At 45.3% G+C, this 20,500-nt stretch overlaps 1 protein-coding gene across 1 annotated transcript in view; it reads left to right on the top strand.

The window, feature by feature from the left end:
- The first annotated feature begins 3,920 nt into the window (after positions 1–3,920).
- PAPPA2 (pappalysin 2) overlaps positions 3,921–20,500 on the top strand; it is a 266,326-nt gene continuing 249,746 nt past the window's right edge. Inside the window, exon 1 of the mRNA XM_057730056.1 lies at positions 3,921–4,836. Coding sequence (XP_057586039.1) covers positions 3,921–4,836 — 916 coding nt within the window. The remainder of the gene's footprint in view (positions 4,837–20,500) is intronic.

Genomic DNA, 20,500 nt, shown 5'->3' with positions numbered 1-20,500 from the left:
CGCCCCCTTCTGTGCTTCTCCCCTTCTCTCCTCTCTCCACATCCCCATCTCCCCATCCCCTCTCCCTCTCCCCTCTCTTCCCTCCTTCCCCTTTCCCTCCCTCTCCCTCTCGGTCCTTGTTTATCTGTAAGCTCCAATTTCTTGCCTTATAGATTTACCTGCAGAACAAGACACCGCTCCTCTTGCAAAAACTGTTTAAGAAATCCATATCCTCTCCCTTCATTTCTTGGGCATTTCAGAAATGATATTCCTCCCCCAACTACCCCCGTCAAAATAAAATAAATTCAGCCAGCTCCTGCTGTGTGTCCTTAAATCCATTCCCTCTAGCTTCGCTGGTTTGAAAGCCTGTACCCTAGAAGGGGCCTCCTGCATTTGCTGGCAACCCTGCTGGAGTCTGATCGCCACAGATAGTGCTTTGGAGTAAAAAAAAAAGGGGGAAAAACCCTCTCGTTGGAGATTTCAAAACAGATTCTACCAGCTTTCAAATCTGTGCACTTGTGGAGTGGCAGGGGTTGGGGAAGAGGCGTAGGAGACTTGGGGTACGGGTGTTTGTCATAAACAAATAAGCCACAGAATTTATACATATATATAACTGTGCGTTTCCTTTGGCGTGTTTGGTGTCTTTCTCCCTGGCATCCAGGGTGGGTGGGTGGTGTGCAAGTCTGACTTCTCTCACACTTTGGCTGGGGTCTGGTGTGTGAGCTTGTGTGAAGGAATTGAGGAGGGGGTTGCTGGGTTTTTGATCTGATTCACTTGACAGATTATTTGAATCCAGCCCACCTTTCCGCACATGTCAAACAGATGGGATCATTGTTAAAGCCTTGGGAGAGCCGGGGCTGAGCGGTGGGTAAGGCAGGGAGGGGAAGAGAGGAGGGGGACCGAGGGGAGAGGGGGCACCTTCCAGTAGCTTTGTGTTTTCACACGTTGGAACTGACAGGAGCCCTTCTTCCCCGTGGGGGGTGTTTTGGGGGCATGGGGCTGGTGAGGGGTGGGAGGGAAAGGAGAGAGAGAGGTGGGGTGTTGGTGGGCAGGGTTATGATGTCACAGCAAAAGTTACAACAGGAGGAAAACACAGAAATGGTTCAACATTTTTTTTTTAAACTTTGGACTGCCAAGAGCTGAAGGAGAGTGGTAAGCAAAGGAATGAAGGGGAGAGAGAGAAACTAAACTGGAAGCTTGAGTTTTGTGTAGCTTCTTGAAACCTTATGAATGGATTACTAGCAGCTGAGAGCCAGGAGAGACCTATAGGGGATGCAAGATCATTCACACACTCAAAGGGGGAGAAAAGCATGCGGAATTCTTCTTCCTTGCTGTGTTATCCCTCCTTCCTGAAATGAATGGTATGAAACCTTTTTCTGAGGGTCGTGGGGGTGGCATGAGGGAGGGGGAAGTTTACTTCTTTTCTTACCTGGGTATCTTCCCTTCATTTCAACTCAGGGTCCTCTCCTGCCTTCCCTCCTTTCTTTCCTGGTTTCCCTCTCTCTGTCTCTGTCTGTCTCCTCTGCTTTTCTTTCTGTCTTTCTCTATCATCTCCCCCTACCCCCTTTCCAAAGCCCCAGTCTCTATGGAGCTGCTTCAGGGGGGATAAAAGGACTGAGTCAGAAAAGTGAAGGGAGACAGGGAGATGATAAAAGGAAAAAGGACAGTCTAGGTTTGAGGGATTTCTGTTTAGTGATATCCACGTGCCTGAATTGATATCTTCTTTGGGGACTTGTTTTGAGGCTTCAGTGGATGCTGCATAGGGAAACAGGACATGCCAGGGATGGGGTGTTTAGGATACAGCATTCTTAAAGCACAGAAGTCAGTTATTAGCTAGGGTAGAGGAGTTTAGGGGACGATGCGGAGACCCAAGGCAAGAGAGACAGTGTGATCTTACGCCAGAGCATGTGGGCTGCATGTTTTATATATGTGCAACACAAGCAGTGATTTTAGAATTGTACATGTTTTTTCTTATTATTGAATGAAGGACCCAACATATTTCTCTACCTGTTTTGTACTCACCTGTGGTCAAACATCCTTACCTGTGTTGAGAATTCAGAACCATGCTCTGTGTGTGTGTGTGTGTGTGTGTGAGTGCATACATGTGCATGTGTTTAGGGGGTGGGACTTTTTGAGATAGCTTACATCTAGGCAAACATTATTATGAAGGTTAAAATCACATTATTTACTTCCCCATCCTATCCATTCATTTCAAATCAATTAAAAAAATAGCTGTTTGGGTCTAGCTGTTTATTTTTGTAATTTACTTATTTTGAGCATCTCATTTGCTTATTTGCTCACTCAGCATATGGTGACTTTTACTAACTTCAGAGTGAGAAACTTGAGTGAGAATAAGAAGACCTATATTGAACAAATCCATGGCATTTCCATTGAATGCTTCTTACAGCAGGATAATTGATTTCTCCTTTCTCCCAATGTCTAATATAAAGTGAATTTGGAGTATTGTTCTTTCAAATCCCAAATGATTGAAATAAGAAGAAATACAGGAGATATGTGGCAAAACAAAAGAAAGAGATGCAAGTGGTCCCTAAAAGACTGGTGTGGATTTCTTAGGCAATAAGCAAGTCTGTTCACAACACATGTGTGAGTCTGTGTGTGTGTGTGTGTGTGTGTGTGTGTGTGAGGGAGGGAGAGAGAGAGAGAATACACATAGAAAAGAGTGCTCCAAAACAGTATTGATTGTTGGCTATTGATTGTGTAGGCTACGGCTGCTGGAAGAGAAAGCGGGAGATGTTTACTGGGGAAACCAAGAGTAGCGTCTGTCCCCTGCGCCTCAGTGAGGTAGGGAGGTTTTTAGGAGGGAGGAGGGGACAGGGAGTAGGTGGAGAGATGCACCGAACTTATTAGCTTTGACATCATCATTGTCTTTAAATGAAACAAACAAGAAGATAATTACAGGCAGAGAGAAAGGGAGAGAAGGGGAGCAGGAGGGACTGGAGAGAACAGGTCCCCTGAAGGGTATGTGCTTCTTCTTGTTCTCTTTTCCATCTTCCCAGGGACCCACAAGACTCCCAGAAGGTGAAGTCAAGGGCTCTCAGATTCATAAGGTTATTAGGACACCAGACTGGCACCCCAGAGGAGAACTTTACGGAGACTTGCAACATACCAACAAGTTGGAAGGGGATAAAAAAAACCTTCAGCACTCACCAACCCCAAGCGCGGAGCTGAGGGAAGTATTCTGACCTGCAAAGGCAGACTGGAGGCTGGATGGGGAGCTGGCTGAGGAGGACATCTGGAGAGTGAAGGTTAAGTACCAGCTGGGACTTTTATGCCCCCAGATTCTTTTTGCCTTTTTAGATAATAAGCATCAAGTTCTGTGTCTCTGTATATCAGTTCTTCTAGCAATTTATTGGAAGGTGAATGTATTTGAGGTTAAAGACTGCAAAGAGAAGGTAACTTCTAGGAAAGGAAGAAGGAGAAAGCAAAGACAATTAGAAGCTCAGATTCTTTGTGATGACTTCAGGTAGTGAGTGGTGTGTGTGAGTGGGTGTATATTAGAGAGGGTTTGGCTCACACCCATGTGTCCCTCTTCTAGTATCAGCGAGGGGAGGGGCTACTGAAGAAAGAAAAAAAGAAAAAGAAAGAAACCTGAGCTCTCTGGAAGAAATTCAAAGGAACCCAGAGAAATGAACTTCATTCTGCAAGGACTAAACTAGAGCAAGAAGAAAGAGGTCAAGGGAGAAGGGTGAGGGAAACACATACAGTGGGTGAGGTACAGAGGCCACGCTGGCACAGCACCCAGCGCAGGTCGCCAGAAGAGGTACTCTTTTGGGGCTGCTTGAAAAAGTTTGGTCTGTGAACAAAACAGTTTGTCCAGTGACTGTGAATCGACTGCTAGCCATCTCTTTCTCTTCTCCCCATCACCCCGGTGTGGTACCCAGAAGTTGACTTCTGGTTCTGTATAAAGAGCCGGGGGAGGTATGATGTGCTTAAAGATTCTGAGAATAAGCCTGGTGATTCTGGCTGGGTGGGTGCTCAGTACTGTCAGCTCTGAGCTGGGCTGGACACGCAAGAGATCCTTGGCTCAAAGAGGACACCTGAATCAGGTGCTGTCGGAAGGAGAACGCTGTTGGCTGGGGGCCAAGGTTCGAAGACCCAGAGCTGCTCCTCAGCATCACCTCTTTGGGGTGTACCCCAGCAGGCCTGGGGACTACCTGAAGCCCTACGCTGCAGGGGAACAGGGAATACACCATGCAGGACACAAGAAGCCAGACGCCGAGGGAATGGTTGTGAGCTCTGTTCCCCAAGACCCGACTGGAAGTGCAGGAGTGAGAAGTGAGGCTGAGCGGCCTGCTGACCCGTGGGTAGGGGATGGTCCTATTGGGCAGTCGGAGCTACTGGGAGATGATGACACTTATGTTGGTGATCGAGGCTCCAAGGAGCCTATAGGTGAGGCTGGGACTCAAGAACGCCCAGCCTCGGCTGCCACTGTGATCACCACCTTCCCACACCTGAAGGAACCTGGACCAGAGATCCGAAGGAAGGGCAGGACCAAGATCAGGCATCGTCGCCAGGTGGCAAAGGCGCAGGCTGGAGGTGTGCGGGGAGACCCCAATGTTGCCCCCCGGTTCTTCCAACCTTGGCCTAAGCATCCCCTTATGCACGGGGTCAGAACCAGCCCATCGGAGGGTGGCATCCAGAGTGGTGGCGGGCACCCCGGCGGGGAAGCAGAGACCTTTAGCCCCCAAGGAGGACTGCCTGTCTTGTACTTCTCTGGGAGGCAGGAGCGGCTGCTGCTGCGTCCGGAAGTGCTGGCTGACATTCCCCGGGAGGCGTTCACAGTGGAAGCCTGGGTGAAACCGGAGGGAGGACAGAACAGCCCAGCCATCATCGCAGGTAATAACCCACTCCTGGGCTCTCCATAGTCCATGGGGTAGGGCTGGCTTCATTTTTGATGAGGTTAGACATGGGGGCAAGGAGGGGAAAGGGACAGAGCAGGAGAGCCAGGGAGGGCTGGCCGGGCAGAGAGGGGGAAGGGCCTTTATTCATCTGCGCAGCAGGATTCCAGACATCATCTATGTTAATGACTCTATAACCACAAGAGCATTTGTCCCTTGTATTGATCTCATGTGGTTCTATACATCATACTGGCACTTAGGAGACCTCCAGCTCACTCTCTTATCCCTCTTTAAAGGGGAAGATCTCTGGTTCTTTGTCAACGGGGAAGAGATGTCACACTCCATTTCTCGTCGTCCAGTATGAGATACCCAGGCAACTTTGAAACTACATGGACGTGTAAAGACCTGGGCAGTGAGTCATGCCTGGGCTAGGCTAGGCAGTGAGAGAACCAGGCTGCCAGGTACACAGCCCGTGGGTCCTGTTTGGTTTCCTTTTCTTTGAGCAGCCCTGGAAAGTAGCAGAAAGCTACTCCCTTGTCCAGGTCCTGGAGTCCCCCTTGCTTTGTTCTAACAATCATGTGTCCAGCCTAGGAATAGCAGGCTCTACTGGAAAAGGTGGGCACTCACAAACCAGGACCCTGGTGCCTATCCCTGGCTATTGTAAAAGGGACCTAAAACACACCTTGTATAACTCTATGGTTTTAATCAGGGGCAACGTTGGGGAACAATACCCACATTTATTGTACACGATGCCCAGATCTTAGCTTGCATGGAAAGTCACCCAGAAGGACAAAGAAAAGAGTGGGGCTAGGAATAACTGTCTCCCTTGCCTTTCTTGGGGGGTGGGGGGTTTGGTTTCAAGCAAGGGGTGGGTGGGGGGTTAGATGTGATCCTTCATCACTTGGTGTCTCATTATCCCTTTGGATCCCCCATGACAGAATCTCATGCAAGGCTGGGTACCTAGTAGGACCATTTTAATCTTATTAATCTGGATGGTCCACAACACCCTTTGGTCTTTGCCCGTCCCGTGACATTGATGGGCAAAATCGAAGTAACGAGAGGTGTGCCGGAGGCGGGCTGGGGAACGGAGCTCCAGAACCCCTCGAGGGCTTGACAGCTCCCCGTATTAAAAACTTCTCAGGTTGCTGGATGCCTGGAAGTACGTTTCAGACTAGAGAAAGAAATCTGGAAGGAGGGAGTCTCTCCCGATGGGGTGTTGTTGGAACATCCCTTCCGGACATGCTGTCTCCCCCTCTTTGGCTGTGATTTCTCTTTTGGAAGCTGGGATTCCCAGACACTGAGCACTCTAAAGTCTTGTGGTTTTGCTTGACTTTATTTTGTGGTGGTAGAGGGGTGAAGGGAGGGGATAGAGAAGGGGCTGGGCTGTATGATAGGTGGGGGCAGAGGAAGAGTAGGAGGAAATCCTTATTCTGAGGCCAAGTGGAAGAAATAATGAGATGATTATCTGATCAGAGCTGGCAGCTTCACGGTTTTCCCCAGATGACATCTTCTTGCTGCCTAATCTTGCTTCCTAGTGCCCATCTGCCAGGGAAACTGTGTGCTTGCAGTCTAGACTGGGGCTCACCACTCTGCTTACCCCTCCTCTGGCAGTAGCAGCGTAAGGACCTGGGATCAGTTCCCTGGCTCTGAACAGTCAGAGAAGGATCCAACAGGGATATAGGAGCGAGGCTCTAAGAGACCAGTGCTTTGAGTTGTTAAAACCCAAACCTGAGGGAACAGATTCTGGACAATGAGTACCTGACCCCTGTTCCCTCCCTTCCGTGTCCTTCTGTCTCATGCTCTGCAGAGGGGAGGGTCAGGATTTGATTCCGATTACAGCCTTCCTTGATGTACCTCCCCCGGGCCACCCCACCCCCCGCCCCGACCCCAGCCTATACATCTCCTTCCCGTGCCTCCCTCCACCCCCCCACCCCCCACCTTGCCACAACACACGCTCAGATCCTTCTCCGAAGTGCCCATCTGAACCCTCATAACCTCCCTAAGCATGTAAAATTAGGCAGGAAATCTTTTGCAGACAGTCTAGCTTCTGAGGTTTCCTTCTCTTCAAATCAAAGTGTTCCCAGAGGTGTGCTGGTATTTCCCCTGTAGGTCCGCACTAGGAAGGTGGAGGGCATGGAATACCCAGGTCTATCTCCTTTCCACCTCCCACCCTGTATCTTTGTTCAGATTTGTGCACATCACAAAATCTTCAGGAAAGATTTAGGGTAACAGTCTGGGAGAGATGGAGGCTGGGAATAAGGCTTTCGTTCTTCAGGATTCTAGCGACTGGGTCCCCAAGGACTTAGGCATCCTTGTCTAATCATTGTGTCTGTCTACATCAGCTCCGTACACTTCCCCTGGGGGCCCCAGGGCTGAGAACCATGAGGTGCCCAAGGATAGTCCCCCCTCAGGAATAAAGGTTTCCGATTTGCTAATTTACTCACTCCTACTAACAGATCAGTGCATCTTCCCTCTCTGACCTTAGCACTGGTCCTTTTATTTGGTCACTGCCTGTTCCTGGGATGGTTGGCCTTCAGTTGTGCAGAATGACCACAACTGAATTGCATTCCTGAGAGCTAAATACAATTCAACCATGGACGTTCTGCTGCTCCACTGAGGATACCCCAAGATGCTGCAAAACTTGGCTCACACACTCTTTCCCAACAGCTCTCAAACCTCAGTCTACCTACTTAAAATAGAACCAGTTTCCCGATTCTCCATCTACCAAACTTGGGGCATTTTCTCCTAGGCCGAGATATGAAGTGGTTTAGCTGCACCCACACTTGTAGAGGAACCCCTCTGAGATGGGTGGCCTCAGGGAATACTTCCCACCCAGGGCACTAGGTGGCAGTGTTGCTTCGTGCACATGAGAGTAGGCTGTGGCTTGGAAGCCATGTAGTGGGGAATCTGTCCGGTTTCTTGGAGGGTTGTCTCCACACCAACCACACCCCCCAAACCCCGCCCTCTGGGAGGTATTTCATCATCCCCTCCCAGAGTGCTGTCGGTAGGCATATCTTAGGGTCAGCTTGGTAGGAATCTTTTTGCAGGGCCTATGTGAAAGGGCTGCAGTGGCATTCTTTGGGGTTGTGATTAACTGGTACTTGTAGCAACTGGTAAAGAAAACAAAATCCACTAGAGTTATCTGCCCCCCCCCACCCAGATTCCCACATGCTTCCAAAATAGGAAGTTGGATTCCGGCTGGATTGCTGGAATACTTTCACTGGGGGCCCAGGATTGTGCAGGCCTCACAGGCTTGCAGTGCTGAGATTCTTTCTGGCCCCTGGATGGGGAGTGATGGTCTGGGCCCCCTGGAAGGTAGATCATCTAAAGTTGCCAATCTCCTGTGGCTCTGACGCGGGGCAAGAGGACCTAGGAAAGGACTGCGTGTGGCTGCCCCATGGAGGGGCCGCCATCAGAGTCACCACTCAGGGCCTGGCAATTCAGGGATTTGTGGCCACCGAGGAGTAGCCTGAGGTCAGGGGCCCATTTGGACGGGCTCCTGGCACTCGACAGTGGACAGGAGCCGAAGTCTGTGCCACCGTGCTGTGAAATCTTTAAGCTCCCGCCCCCAACCCTGAAACCATCCTGTTTCCCTCCTTTTCAACTTCTTTTCCTCTCCTTCAACCCTAACATATACAGAAGGGGAACTTTTGATAGGTTCCTCCTCATCCATAATTGATTTCAAATGTTCCCTGAAGTTGCCCAGCTGAGTAACCACCTGCAGCTCCAAGTGGCAGGAGACTGAGTCAGTAAGTCCATAGCAGAATTGGAGCCCAAGCCTACGTTTCTTCATTCAACAAATATTTATTGAGTGCCTTGCCATGCAAAGCAGGGCAAAGTTCTGTGGGGAATACAAAGATGTCTAAGAAACTGTCCCTGACTCGAAGATGAGTTTTCTCTCTCTGAGGATCCAAGTGTCCGAGGAGATCCCAGGGCAGGATTTGGGAGGTGGACAGACCTGGAATCGGATTCCATCTGACACTTATCAGTGCTGAGGCCTGTGGCACCCCATTAAACTTTTCTGAGCTCTGGAGTCCTCAGATTGAGAAATGAAATAATGTCTTACAGAGCTGTTACAATGTTTAATAAGTCATGTTTGTAAAGTGCCCAACACAGACTTGACCGTGGAATTTATTTAAGAAGTGGTATTAACAGCGGGAGGTGATCATTGCTAAGAGCAGTGTGTTAACCTACTCATCTTTGGCGCTAACCCACCGACCTGTCATCTTTCCTTAGGTATGACATTAATTTCTTGAGAATTTAGTTTGCTAATCTGTAAAATAGGAATGATGGTAAATAGGATTTTTTGCAAGATGGTCTCAAGGTGATTAAGGATACTGTAGAATCAGTGGCTTGAAAAGACTCTGTTTAAAAAAAAAAAGAAATCTTTTTTTTTTTTCCAGCCTGGGCAATACTATTTAATACATTGGACAATGGCCCAAGTCTTCACGATTCCCTGTGTGAAAGTGATCTCCTCCACGTCTCTGCTTCTACGGCCCTTTACCTGTGGTGGTCTCCTGGGGTGCACGTTGCTTCCTGACTCTGCAGTTCCATACATGTCTCATTTTTATTTACTGAAAGTTCCCCAGGAGCTAAGTGCATGTCTCATTCACTTTTGTCATTCTAAAATATCTAGCACGGGGTTAGAGACCCAGCGATGTTTGTGGAACAGATAACATCGAAATTTGGGTTGCTGATGCCTACTAGGAATGAGACAAGGGTGAGAGCAGCTTTCTGGAGGCGGAGGCTCTTAGTGGGGAACCAGGGCAGCGGCTGTCAGATTCTGCGTCTGCTGCCTGCAGTGGTGTCTCAGGGGCTTTTGAGGGGAACTGTTGGGTGCAGGGCTCCCCACCCACCATCAAGAGGAGCAGCCCCTCTTTTATCTGTTTCATATGGAAACAGAGTTTAGTTGCTTCTAAAAAGTTTAAGCCCCATAACTTGAGGGCAGAGGTTGGTGTACTCTGGCCCATGTGCCACATCTGCTCCAAAGCTGAAGTCTGTTTTTATAAATAAAGTTTTATTAGAACCCAGCCACACCCGTTTGATTGCGTATTCTCTGTGGCTGCTCCCACTTTGAGTTGAGTAGTTGCAGCAGAGAATGTATGGCCTGCAAAACCCAGAATATTTACTGTGTGGCCCTTTGTAGAAAGTTTGCCAACTTCTGCTCTAGAGCATTGCTTCTCAAACTTAAACATGCATAGACATCACCTGGGATTCTTCTCGAAATGTCCTTGCTGCTGTGGGAATACACCTTGCAGTGGATGCAATGAGACTGCCAACTACAGGGCATTTCCTTGCCCAAGGACAGAGATACTGTGCTCTGAATTTGTCCCTGCATTGCACCGAGGCCACGTGCCTTGTTGTGGCAGGGATAAAGGAAACCCAGTTCCTGAGAGATTCAGGACTCCTCTGACAGCTGACTCTGCCTTGAGGACTCATGACGGACGGCCTTGCAGATCATCCTTTAGGCTGCATAGCAGTTTACAGTGCTTCCACCCAATCTTTCTTCTCTTTTTTCTTCCTTCGAGGTCAGATCTGCACCACGGACTGATGGGTGTCCCAGCCTTTTCAGGCTCTCTCCCTGTTTTCTCTCCTAGTTGTCTCTCCTAACAAAACCCTTGTGTATTTAACCCCATTTTGGCATCTGCTTCTTGCACTAACACAACTAACTAACACAAATGCAGATTCTGTTTCAGTAGGTCTGGGGGAGCATTTCTAATGGGCTTCTAGGTGCTGCTGCTACTAGTGGGTGGACTGTGATTTAAGTAGCAAGACTTCAGACTTAAGCAAACTCATGAGTCTAGAGCAGGGTAGGCAGACTTTTCTGTAAAGGCACAATAGTAAATAATTTAGGCTTTGCAGGCCACATAGCCTCTGTTGCAACTATTCTGTCATCAGAGTGTGCGAGAAAGACAACATGTCAATGAATGAGCGTGGCTGTGTTTCAATACAACTTTACTTACAAAAACAAGTGGCAGGCCTGATTTTTTTTCTGTGGACCATAGTTTGCCAACTCCTGGTGTCTGGGACCCTTCCTGCATGCCATGCTTCTTCCATAGTCCTCTTTTGCTTTGCTTCCTAGTTCTACACTATCCAGGCTAATACCTACAGAGACACTGCGAGTATCAGTGGTAGGGAAACACCTATTATTCAAGTAAAAACAAAACTTCCCAGAAATTTTCTGCAAAAAAGCAAGTCCTGCTGGTTTCTTGGTATGAGCATTCCAGATGGAGTTTATATTCATTTACAGTTGACCCTTGGACAACATGAGTTTGAACTGTGCAGGTCTGCTTAAATGTGGTAAATACTACAGTACTATCTGGTTGAATCTGAGGATGTGGAACCCAAATCGGAGAAACTGGAAATATGGAGGGTTTATTATAAGTTATATGTGGAGTTTTGACTGCGTGGTGGGTCAGTGCCCCAACCCTTGCCTTGTTCAAGGGTCAACTACACTTTCTCTTTTTAAAAAATGGCATATTGAGATAAAACTCTTATACCATAAAGTTCACCTGTTTAAAGTGTACAAGTAATGGATTTTAGAATATTTACAGAGTTATGCAACTGTTACCACAATCTAATTTTAGAACATTTTCATTCTACTCAAAAGAAACACCTTACTCATTAGTAGTCACTCCCTAATTTCCTTCCCTCCTTCCCATATCCACAATGACCAGAGACAGCCACTAATCTATTTTCTGTCTCTATAGATTTGGCTGCACTGGACATTTCATATAATATGCGGTCTTTTGAATCTGGTTTCTTTCACTTGAAGTACGTCATGTTTTAGTGTGTATCAGAGCTTCATTCCTTGTTATTGCTGAGTAGTATTCCTTAGATATGTCACATTTTGTTTATCCATTCTTCAGTTGATGGACATTTTGGTGGCTTCCACTCTTTGGCTTTTCTGAATAGTGCTGCTATGAACACTGTGCACAAGTGGACTTATATTTTTATTTCTCCTGACTAGGCACCTAGGAGTGGAATTGCATATGGCAACTCTATGTTGAATATTTTGAGGCACGGCCAGACTGTTTTCTAAAGTGGCTGCACCATTTTGCAATCCCCAGCAATGCATGAGGGTTTGGTTTTACATTTTTTTTTATTATTAATTTTTATTGGCGTATAGTTGCTTTACAATGTTGTGTTAGTTTCTGCAGTGCAGAAAAGTGAATCAGCTATATGTATACATATATCCTCTCTTTCTTGGATTTCCTTCCCATTTAGGTAACCACAGAGCATTCAGTAGAGTTTCCTGTGCTATACAGTAGGTTCTCATTAGTTATCTATTTTATATACAGTAGTGTATATAAATATGTCAATCCCAGTCTCCCAATTCATCCTACCACTCCCCCCGACCCTGCTTCCCACCTGGTATCCATAGGTCCATTCTCTACATCTGTGTCTCTATTTCTGCTTTGCAAATAAATTCATCTGTATCATTTTTTCTAGATTCCATATATAAGCAGTATTACGTGATATTTGTTTTTCTCTTTCTAACTTACTTCACTCTGTAGGACAGTCTAGGTCTATCCATATTGCTACAAATTGTACATTTTCATTCCTTTTCAAGGCTGAGTAACATTCCATTGTATATATGCACCACATCTTCTTTATCCATTCTTCTGTTGCTGGACATTTAGGTTGCTTCCATGTCCTGGCTATCATAAATTGTGCTGCAATGAACATTGGGGTGTACATATATATTTGAATTATGGTTTTCTCTGTGTATATGCCCAGGAGTGGGATTGCTGGGTTTTATGGTAGTTCTATTTTTAGTTTTTAAAGGAACCTTCATGCTGTTCTCCACAGTGGCTGTATAAATTTACATTCCCACCAACAGTGTAAGAGGATTCTTTTTTTTCCACACCTTCTCCAGCATTTATTTTTTGTAGATTTTTTGATGATAGCCATTCTGACTGGTGTGAGATAATACCTCATTTTAGCTTTGACTTGCATTTTTCTAATAATTAGTGATGCTGAGCATCTTTTCATGTGTTTGTTGGCCATCTGTCTTCTTTGGAGAAATGTCTATTTATGTTTTCTGCCCATTTTTTGATTGGGTTTGTTGGTCTTTTGTTTTTTTTTAATTGAGTTGCATGAGCTGTTTGTACATTTTGGAGATTAATCCCTTGTCAGGTGCTTCATTTGCAAATATTTTCTCCCATTCTGAGGGGTGTCCTTTTGTCTTCTTTATGGTTTCTTTTGCTGTGCAAAAGCTTATAAATTTAATTAGGTCCCATTTGTTTTTTGTTGTTGTTGTTGTTGTTGTTATTTTTATTACTGTAGGAGGTGGGTCAAAGAAGGTCTTGCTGTGATTTATGTCAAAGAGTGTTCTTCCTATGTTTTCCTCTAAGAGTTTTATAGTGTCCAGCCTTACATTTAGGTCTTTAATTCATTCTGAGTTTATTTTTGCGTATGGTGATAGGAGTGAGTGTTCTAATTACACTCTTTTACATGCCACTGTCCAGTTTTCCCAGCACCACTTATTGAAGAGACTCTCTTTTCTCCATTGTATATTCTTGCCTCCTTTGTCATAGATTAGTTGACCATAGGTGCATGGGTTTATCTCTGGGCTTTCCATCCTGTTCCATTGATCTATATTACTGTTCTTGTGCCAGTACCATATTGTCTTGATTACTATAGCTTTGTAGTGTAGTCTGAAGTCAGGAAGCCTGATTCCTCCAGCTCCATTTTTCTTTCTCAAGATTGCTTTGGCTATTCAGGGCCTTTCATGTTTCCATACAAATTGTAAAATTTTTTCTTCTAATTCTGTGAAAAATGCCTTTGGTAATTTATAGAGGTTGCACTGAATCTGTAGATTGCTTTGGGTAGTATATTCATTTTCACAGTATTGATTCTTCCAATCCAAGAACATGGTATATCTCTCCATTTGCTTGTGTTGTCTTTGATTTCTTTCTTCAGTATCTTACAGTTTTCTGAGTACAGGTCTTTTGCCTCCTTAGGTAGGTTTATTCTTATGTATTTTGTTCTTTTTGTTGCAATGGTAAATGGGATTGTTTCTTTAATTTCTCTTTCTGATTGCTGGTATTATATTTTTAACTCACTAAAATGAAAAGGGCTTCTGTGGCCTCACTGAAGACTAGGGATTGGCCACTGCTTACATCTGGTAGCACCTGGGTAGTCTTTGAGAAATGTGCTGTTGTTCCATACAATGAGTAGACACATGGACCTCTGTGCTGAGGCCTCTGCAATAATAGGGATGCCTTACTGATTGAGATGGGAGTTATCATCAAGCTCCTCCCTCCAGCTATTCAAGGGCATGGTAAGATGGCCCTTTCTTCCCTGAACCTGACTCTGGATGGTGGGACTCTCCTTTGGCCTGAACTGCATTACTTTCTGTGATTTTCCACTTGTATGAGCCCAAAATGACATGCACATGGGAAACATTCAGGTGCTCAAAAGTCACAGTGCATCAGAATTTGATGCAGTAGCACCTTCAGGAAGAAAAGAAGAAGAGAAACAAAGGGGAGAAGGGAAAATAAAGGTCATATAGCTCCTCTATAATGCCCTGAAATTTCTCCTGGATTCCAGCTCTGGGTGCTTAGGTGTTGCCATCTCCCTATGGTCCACTGTGTTCAGGGCCTGGTGTCTGACTCCCAAGGGTGAGATCTGGGATTCTGAAGTCATCCAGGTGCCTAGGGTGCAGGTCAGGGAAGGAGACTCACTGCTAGGTGGTAGCACAGAGGGGTTTCCTCTGAGCATGACTGTGTGATCATCCTCCTTGTCACAAAGCAGCTTTGGTGCTTGACACCAGTCATTGCCCATCCGTCCCCATCCACTGTCAGTTACTGCTTCCCTTCGTGATGTTCACAATCTTAGGGAGAGAGTGCAGTGGGAAGAGGCCTTGGCCAATTCACGTGCCACCATTGGCTGCTCTCTCTTCATCCTCTGTTGGCATTGTGCTCTCTCAGTCCTCAGAGATGAGATGGAAACCCACAGGCAATCTCGGTGTAGTTCTTGGGTGGAGCACAGGTTGTCAGGTTGGAAATATTCAGGAGTAATAGGGGCGCAGTTGGAAAACAGGAATCACCTTTGGCAGCAGAAATAAATTCACCCATTTTACCGTCACTGGCAACGCTTTGTCCATCCTCACCTCTGTTCCTTCCTTCGTGCTCTACTTTATTGTTCCTCTAGGGCTGCCCATCTGAGTCACTCAGGATGCATGTGCCAGGAGTCCTGGCTCCTTCTTGTTCCCATCCTAGTCCATGCCTTGAGGAGGCAAAATAAACAGGAGAGGAAGGCAGCACGTTAGTTTGGATTCTGAGCCTGAATACTCTGAATATCTCTTAGCTTCAGTTCCTGCTGCCATAAACAAGTGCATAAATTCCATGCTTTTATGCTCCAGTACATGGGGTTAGATTAGTCTGGGGCCTCATCAGATCCCTTCCTGCTCACATCATACACCCCATGATCCCAGCACCTTCTAGAAAGCATATCTCTATGTTAAGTTTGTGTCCAGAAAATAACAGCATCCCCTCCTTCTCATGTTCATTACCTGCCTTAAAATAGCCCCACTCTGGATTTTTTAAAAAGAGAACATCCAGGAAATAAAGCCCAGTGAGCAAACCAAAACATCCCAATTCTCTTTATGAGTCAGAAGTGAGTCGTGGAGAAAAGTGGTTCTGCCCAAATATCCAATATGGTCACTGGAACCCTAAATTTCAGAGAATTTTGAAGTTGAAGCATTGCCATGGCAACCAACTGGGATATCAAGACCAGCAATTGTGGTTCATTTCTGGGTTAGAAGTCCAGTTGCTGATCAGAGGGAGAAGTCACGGAGCTTAAAAGTTAATCAATCAGTTAGTGAGTCATCGTTCAAGCAGTGACTCAGCATTTGCTAACTTTCATATGACTAATTGCAGTGCATTTTGGACAGGCTAGAAAAGAAATATAATTTGGGAGGTTCTATTTGTTAACTTATCCATTCATTTATTCATTCATCTAACTTTCATTGAGTTTCTTTTAGGTGAAGCATCAGGCATTTAGTCACGTGTGGGGGAATCAAGAGTGAGTAAGGCAGGGGCTGTACCTGGAAGGTTCTCACTGTCCAGTGGGAGCTGACCTGTAACTAGACCATTACAGTTCAGCTTCTGGGAGGGCTGGTCCTGTCTCGATGAGCCTGAGAATTCCTTGAGGCTAGAGAGGGAAAGCCAGTAACCAGAGAGACTGAAGGAGGCCTAGGAGGCAGCAGAATAGGGGAAAAGAGAAAAGGAGGGAGTTATCAAATTGTCAGATGGCACAGGAGCACCCGATAAGCCATCAGAACTGAACTGGGCTCATTGGATATAGAAATTAGGAAATCATCAGAGACTTTAGAGAGAGCAGTTTTGTTCTGGAGTTGGGAACTGGGAGGGGACTCCACATTACAGCAAGCAGAGGTATGAATGAGATGTGAGGCCGTGAAGACCTGGAGTAGGGTCTGGCACACTCTGCACAGAAAGCAGCTATGAGGGGAAGGGATCAAAGTCAGAAGTAGACACAGGTTCAGAAAGACTTTTTTGAGGTAAGAGAGATCCAAATCTCAGGGTCTTATAATAAAGCACTAGTAATCTAAGGCAGGAGACAGCATAAACACACAGGAAAATAATGCAAGATAAAGTACCAGAAATGGAAAGCATGCCCATGTAAGTTCAATTGTTTCAAGACATTATTGAAGGAATTTTTATTTGACAGATACTTACGTAGTACTTACTCTGTGCCAGGCAAGATTGTGGTCGGTTTGAAAATGTTAACTCATGTACTCCTCAGAACAACTCAAGGAAGTGGATGGAGCAGCTGGAGCACAGAGATGAATAGGATGTTGCCTAGCAACACACAGCTGCTCATGCAGCATCAGAACTTGAACCTGAGTGCTGTCCTGAGAGTACATGCTCTGATCTACTGTGCGAAGCTGACTCTAAATTTTACGGCAGAAGCAGCGAGGAGCAAAGGGTCCCAACCTGTCTCAACTGAACCCTTCTACCTCAGTCTCATTTCTTCTCCTGTTTCCTTGATCTCAGCAAAAGGGTCTCTCCACACAGGCCAGAACCCTGGGGGTTCTTGTCCCACATCCATACCCCTCACCCCCACCTCCCTCGACATCACATATAATACCAGGAATCACTCACCAACTCTTGTCTGTTTTACCTCAACAGTCTCTTTTGGACCTGTCGTAGTTAGCCCCACAGCCACTACACTGATCCTGGATGTCTCTCACCCTAGACGCCAATTCATTCTTCAGCCAGTTGACTGAACCAAAGGGAGTTTTCTCGAATACCAAGCGGCTCAAGTCACTCTCTGGCCTAAAACTCTTGAATGACCCCCACGTACACTCAGGATAAAGGTCCACTTCTTTAGTATGCCATGTGGTACCCTACTTATGTCCTCAGGCTCATCACTGCCCTCTAGGGTGGACAGACACTCACACCCATCCATACATATGTGTGCACGTGCATGCACCTGTGCTCACACATGCACATTTACTCCTTCACATACACACACATTCAAAATCACACACACACACAAACACACACACACACACACTCTCTTAGTTAAGTTCTTGCAACATCAAACTACTAGCAGTGACACAGATATATCACTCTTTCCCCAGCCTTTGGTCTCTGACCTGTGCCTTTTGCACTTTTTCTCCTAACAAGAAACTATTCCCAAAACACCTATTCACTGAACTTACTCCTAGTCACTTCCTGGGGTTTTAGTTAATATGACATCTCTTCTAGAAAACCTTCCATGGTCTCACTTATATAGGTTTGTTCTCCAGTGAATTCTGCTGATACCCTATACTCAGCCTTATCAAAACACTTGGGTCAATAAAGAAGATGTGGCACATATATACAATGGAATATTACTCAGCCACAAAAAAGCAATGAAATTGAGTTGTTTGTAGTGAGGTGGATGGACCTAGAGTCTGTCATACAGAGTGAAGTAAGCCAGAAAGAGAAAAACAAATACTGTATGCTAACACATATATATGGAATCTGAAAAAATGGTACTGATGAACCCAGTGGCAGGGCAAGAATAAAGATGCAGATGTAGAGAATGGACTTGAGGCCATGACGGGGGGGGGGGGAGCTGGGATGAAGACAGAGAGTAGCATTGACATATATACACTACCATATGTAAAATAGATAGCTAGTGGGAAACTGCTGCATAACACAGGGAGATCAACTTGATGATTGGTGATTGCCTAGAGGGGTGGGATAGGGAGGGTAGGTAGGGAGGGTGGAAGGGAGACCCAAGAGGGAGGGGATATGGGGATATATCTATAAATGCAGATGATTCACTTTGTTGTACAGCAGAAACTGGCACAGCAGTATAAAGGAATTATAGTCTAAAAAAGATCTGAAAAAGAAAAAAAAAGTCATTAAGGTCAACTTACTGCAAGTCCCATCTTACTTCTTATTCATTCAACAAATACTCTTTGAGCTCCTACTGTGTGCCAGGCACTGTGCTTGGGGCTGATGTTGGATAGACATGGCCCTATGGCCACACAATTTCTTTTCTAGGCTAGCTCCCTCTCTGGGCTGCTTGAGGTCAGAGGCTGTACTTTGTTCACTGCTATACCCACAGCACCTAGTGTATTGATAGCAAATAAAACTTATCCTATAAATATTTGATGAGTATGCATGAATGAGTGAACAAACAAAAGGGAAGTTTTAGTCTTAAACTGTGAAGTGAATTTTTCTGTTTGGAAGTAGGCACAGGAAGCCATGGTAATCTTTAAATCCTATTGTTTTGGAAGATGGCTAAAATGTTTGAAATTCACTTGAAAATAACTAGAAGGGATGGTTACCCTTACCTTCCACCTCAACTTCCCTTTCCTCTACCCCCCAAATATATCTGTACTTGATAAATATTGACCAGGAACTAGCCTCCTAGAAGAATTGGCTATAGATGCAACTTGATTTAACTATGATTATTTCTAAACTTTCAGAAATTATCTGCTCTATTTATCTGCTTCTTCTGGTCTATATACCTTGTCTCTTTCTCATTGTCCCCTTAGAACTTTTGTTTTGAGTATCCATCTGTTCACATTATTCCTCATGGGAGGGGGAGGAGAGAGTGTTCCTAGAGAAAGTTAATCTTGCCAATCCAAAGAAGAGGCCAACAGGGGGCCTGGAAACTTTCCTGAAGTTCTAAGTCTTTCCTGCCTTTGCTTCTTCTCTGGTCTTCTCAAAATCTGCAGTTATTACAAAGTTCTGTGTGTGTGTGTGTGTGTGTGTGTGTGTGTGTGTGGTGGGGGTGAAATTTGTTTAACATAAAACACAGGAAATACCTAGCTCAATTCATTTTTTAATCCATTCGCTCACTTATTAATTTATTTATTCAACAAATCTTTATTGAACACAAAGTTAGTGTATGACAGAACTACCTGCTCTCCAGGAGCTTATAATACAGTTGGAGATATAAGGCCTATATATGTTAAAATGATATTATTAACAATGAATAATAATATTGAGTGCTTACTGTGTGCTAAGCACCATTTTCATTATTTTACTTGTGTGAATTAATTTAATCCTCCCTCAAACCCTAAAAGTTAATGACCATTATTAACTCCATTTCATGGATGAGGAATATGAGAGAGAGTTGCTCAATGTTGCTCAAGGTTGCAGAGTTATTAAGTTTGGTTGATCTAGTGTATCTCTCTCCACAGTCTGCTCTCTTAACTAGAATAGCATTAACCACCTTTTTTGGTTTTATGTTTTGTTTTGTTTTTTAATTAATTGATTGATTTATTGGCTATGTTGGGTCTTCGTTGCTGCGTGAGGGCTCTCTTTAGTTGTGGCAAGTGGGAGCTACACTTTATTGCGGTGTGTGGGCTTCTCATTGCGGTGGCTTCTCTTGTTGCAGAGCATGGGCTCTAGGCGTGAGGGCTCCAGTAGTTGTGGCACATGGGCTCAGTAGTGTGGCTCATGGGCTCTAAAGTGTAGGCTCAGTAGTTGTAACCACCTTTTAGATTCTCAGTTGGCTCCTGGGCTGGCCCGTCGTGGCCATTTTTGGGTCTGGATCAAGGCCTTGGAAAGTCTGGGGAAGTTGGGATGAGGCAGGGTTGTCTTGGGAGACATGCATGAGGACCCAAAAGGCACTGGCCACTCTCTGAAAGGCACACTAGAACTCCAGCTTGGCTATCCAGGAAGATTTTTTTCTAGCCCTTGTGGATTACTTTTTTAGCAAGAAAGTAGGTAACCACCCAGGTAGTAGGTAATAAATGCCTAAAACCATGTGGCTTTTTTGCTGTGTTGATCAAGGAAACTTCCTTAGGAAGGAGGTTTCTGCTGCCTCAAATTGATTTCAGGTCAATAGCAGTGCTAGGCCTGTTACTTTGCAGTTCTGGGGGTCACAATTGCCCAAGCCCTTTGCTTGCTAGACTTTTCCAAGCAGTGCAAAATTCCTTTAAATAACCTCCAGGCCAGAGATGGAAATGACTAATTTACTATTTATAGTAGGTAACTTATGTTTGTCCTTACATAATCATTATTACTTAAAATTTTCTAATATCATTATTACAATTTTCTAACAAGCAAATCTGAGTAGGTTACCTTCTGCCATGTCTTATCTTTTGCTACCTAAAATGCTCAGTGGCTCCTGATTTGTCATCTAGAGTGTAAGTCAAAACTGGTTAACTCTTATTTAATGTCCCT

This window comes from Hippopotamus amphibius, chromosome 3 (genome assembly GCF_030028045.1).
Source record: "Hippopotamus amphibius kiboko isolate mHipAmp2 chromosome 3, mHipAmp2.hap2, whole genome shotgun sequence".
Taxonomy (NCBI): domain Eukaryota; kingdom Metazoa; phylum Chordata; class Mammalia; order Artiodactyla; family Hippopotamidae; genus Hippopotamus; species Hippopotamus amphibius.
The sequence above is the reverse complement of the archived record's forward strand: the minus strand, read 5'-3'. Positions and strand labels throughout refer to the sequence as shown.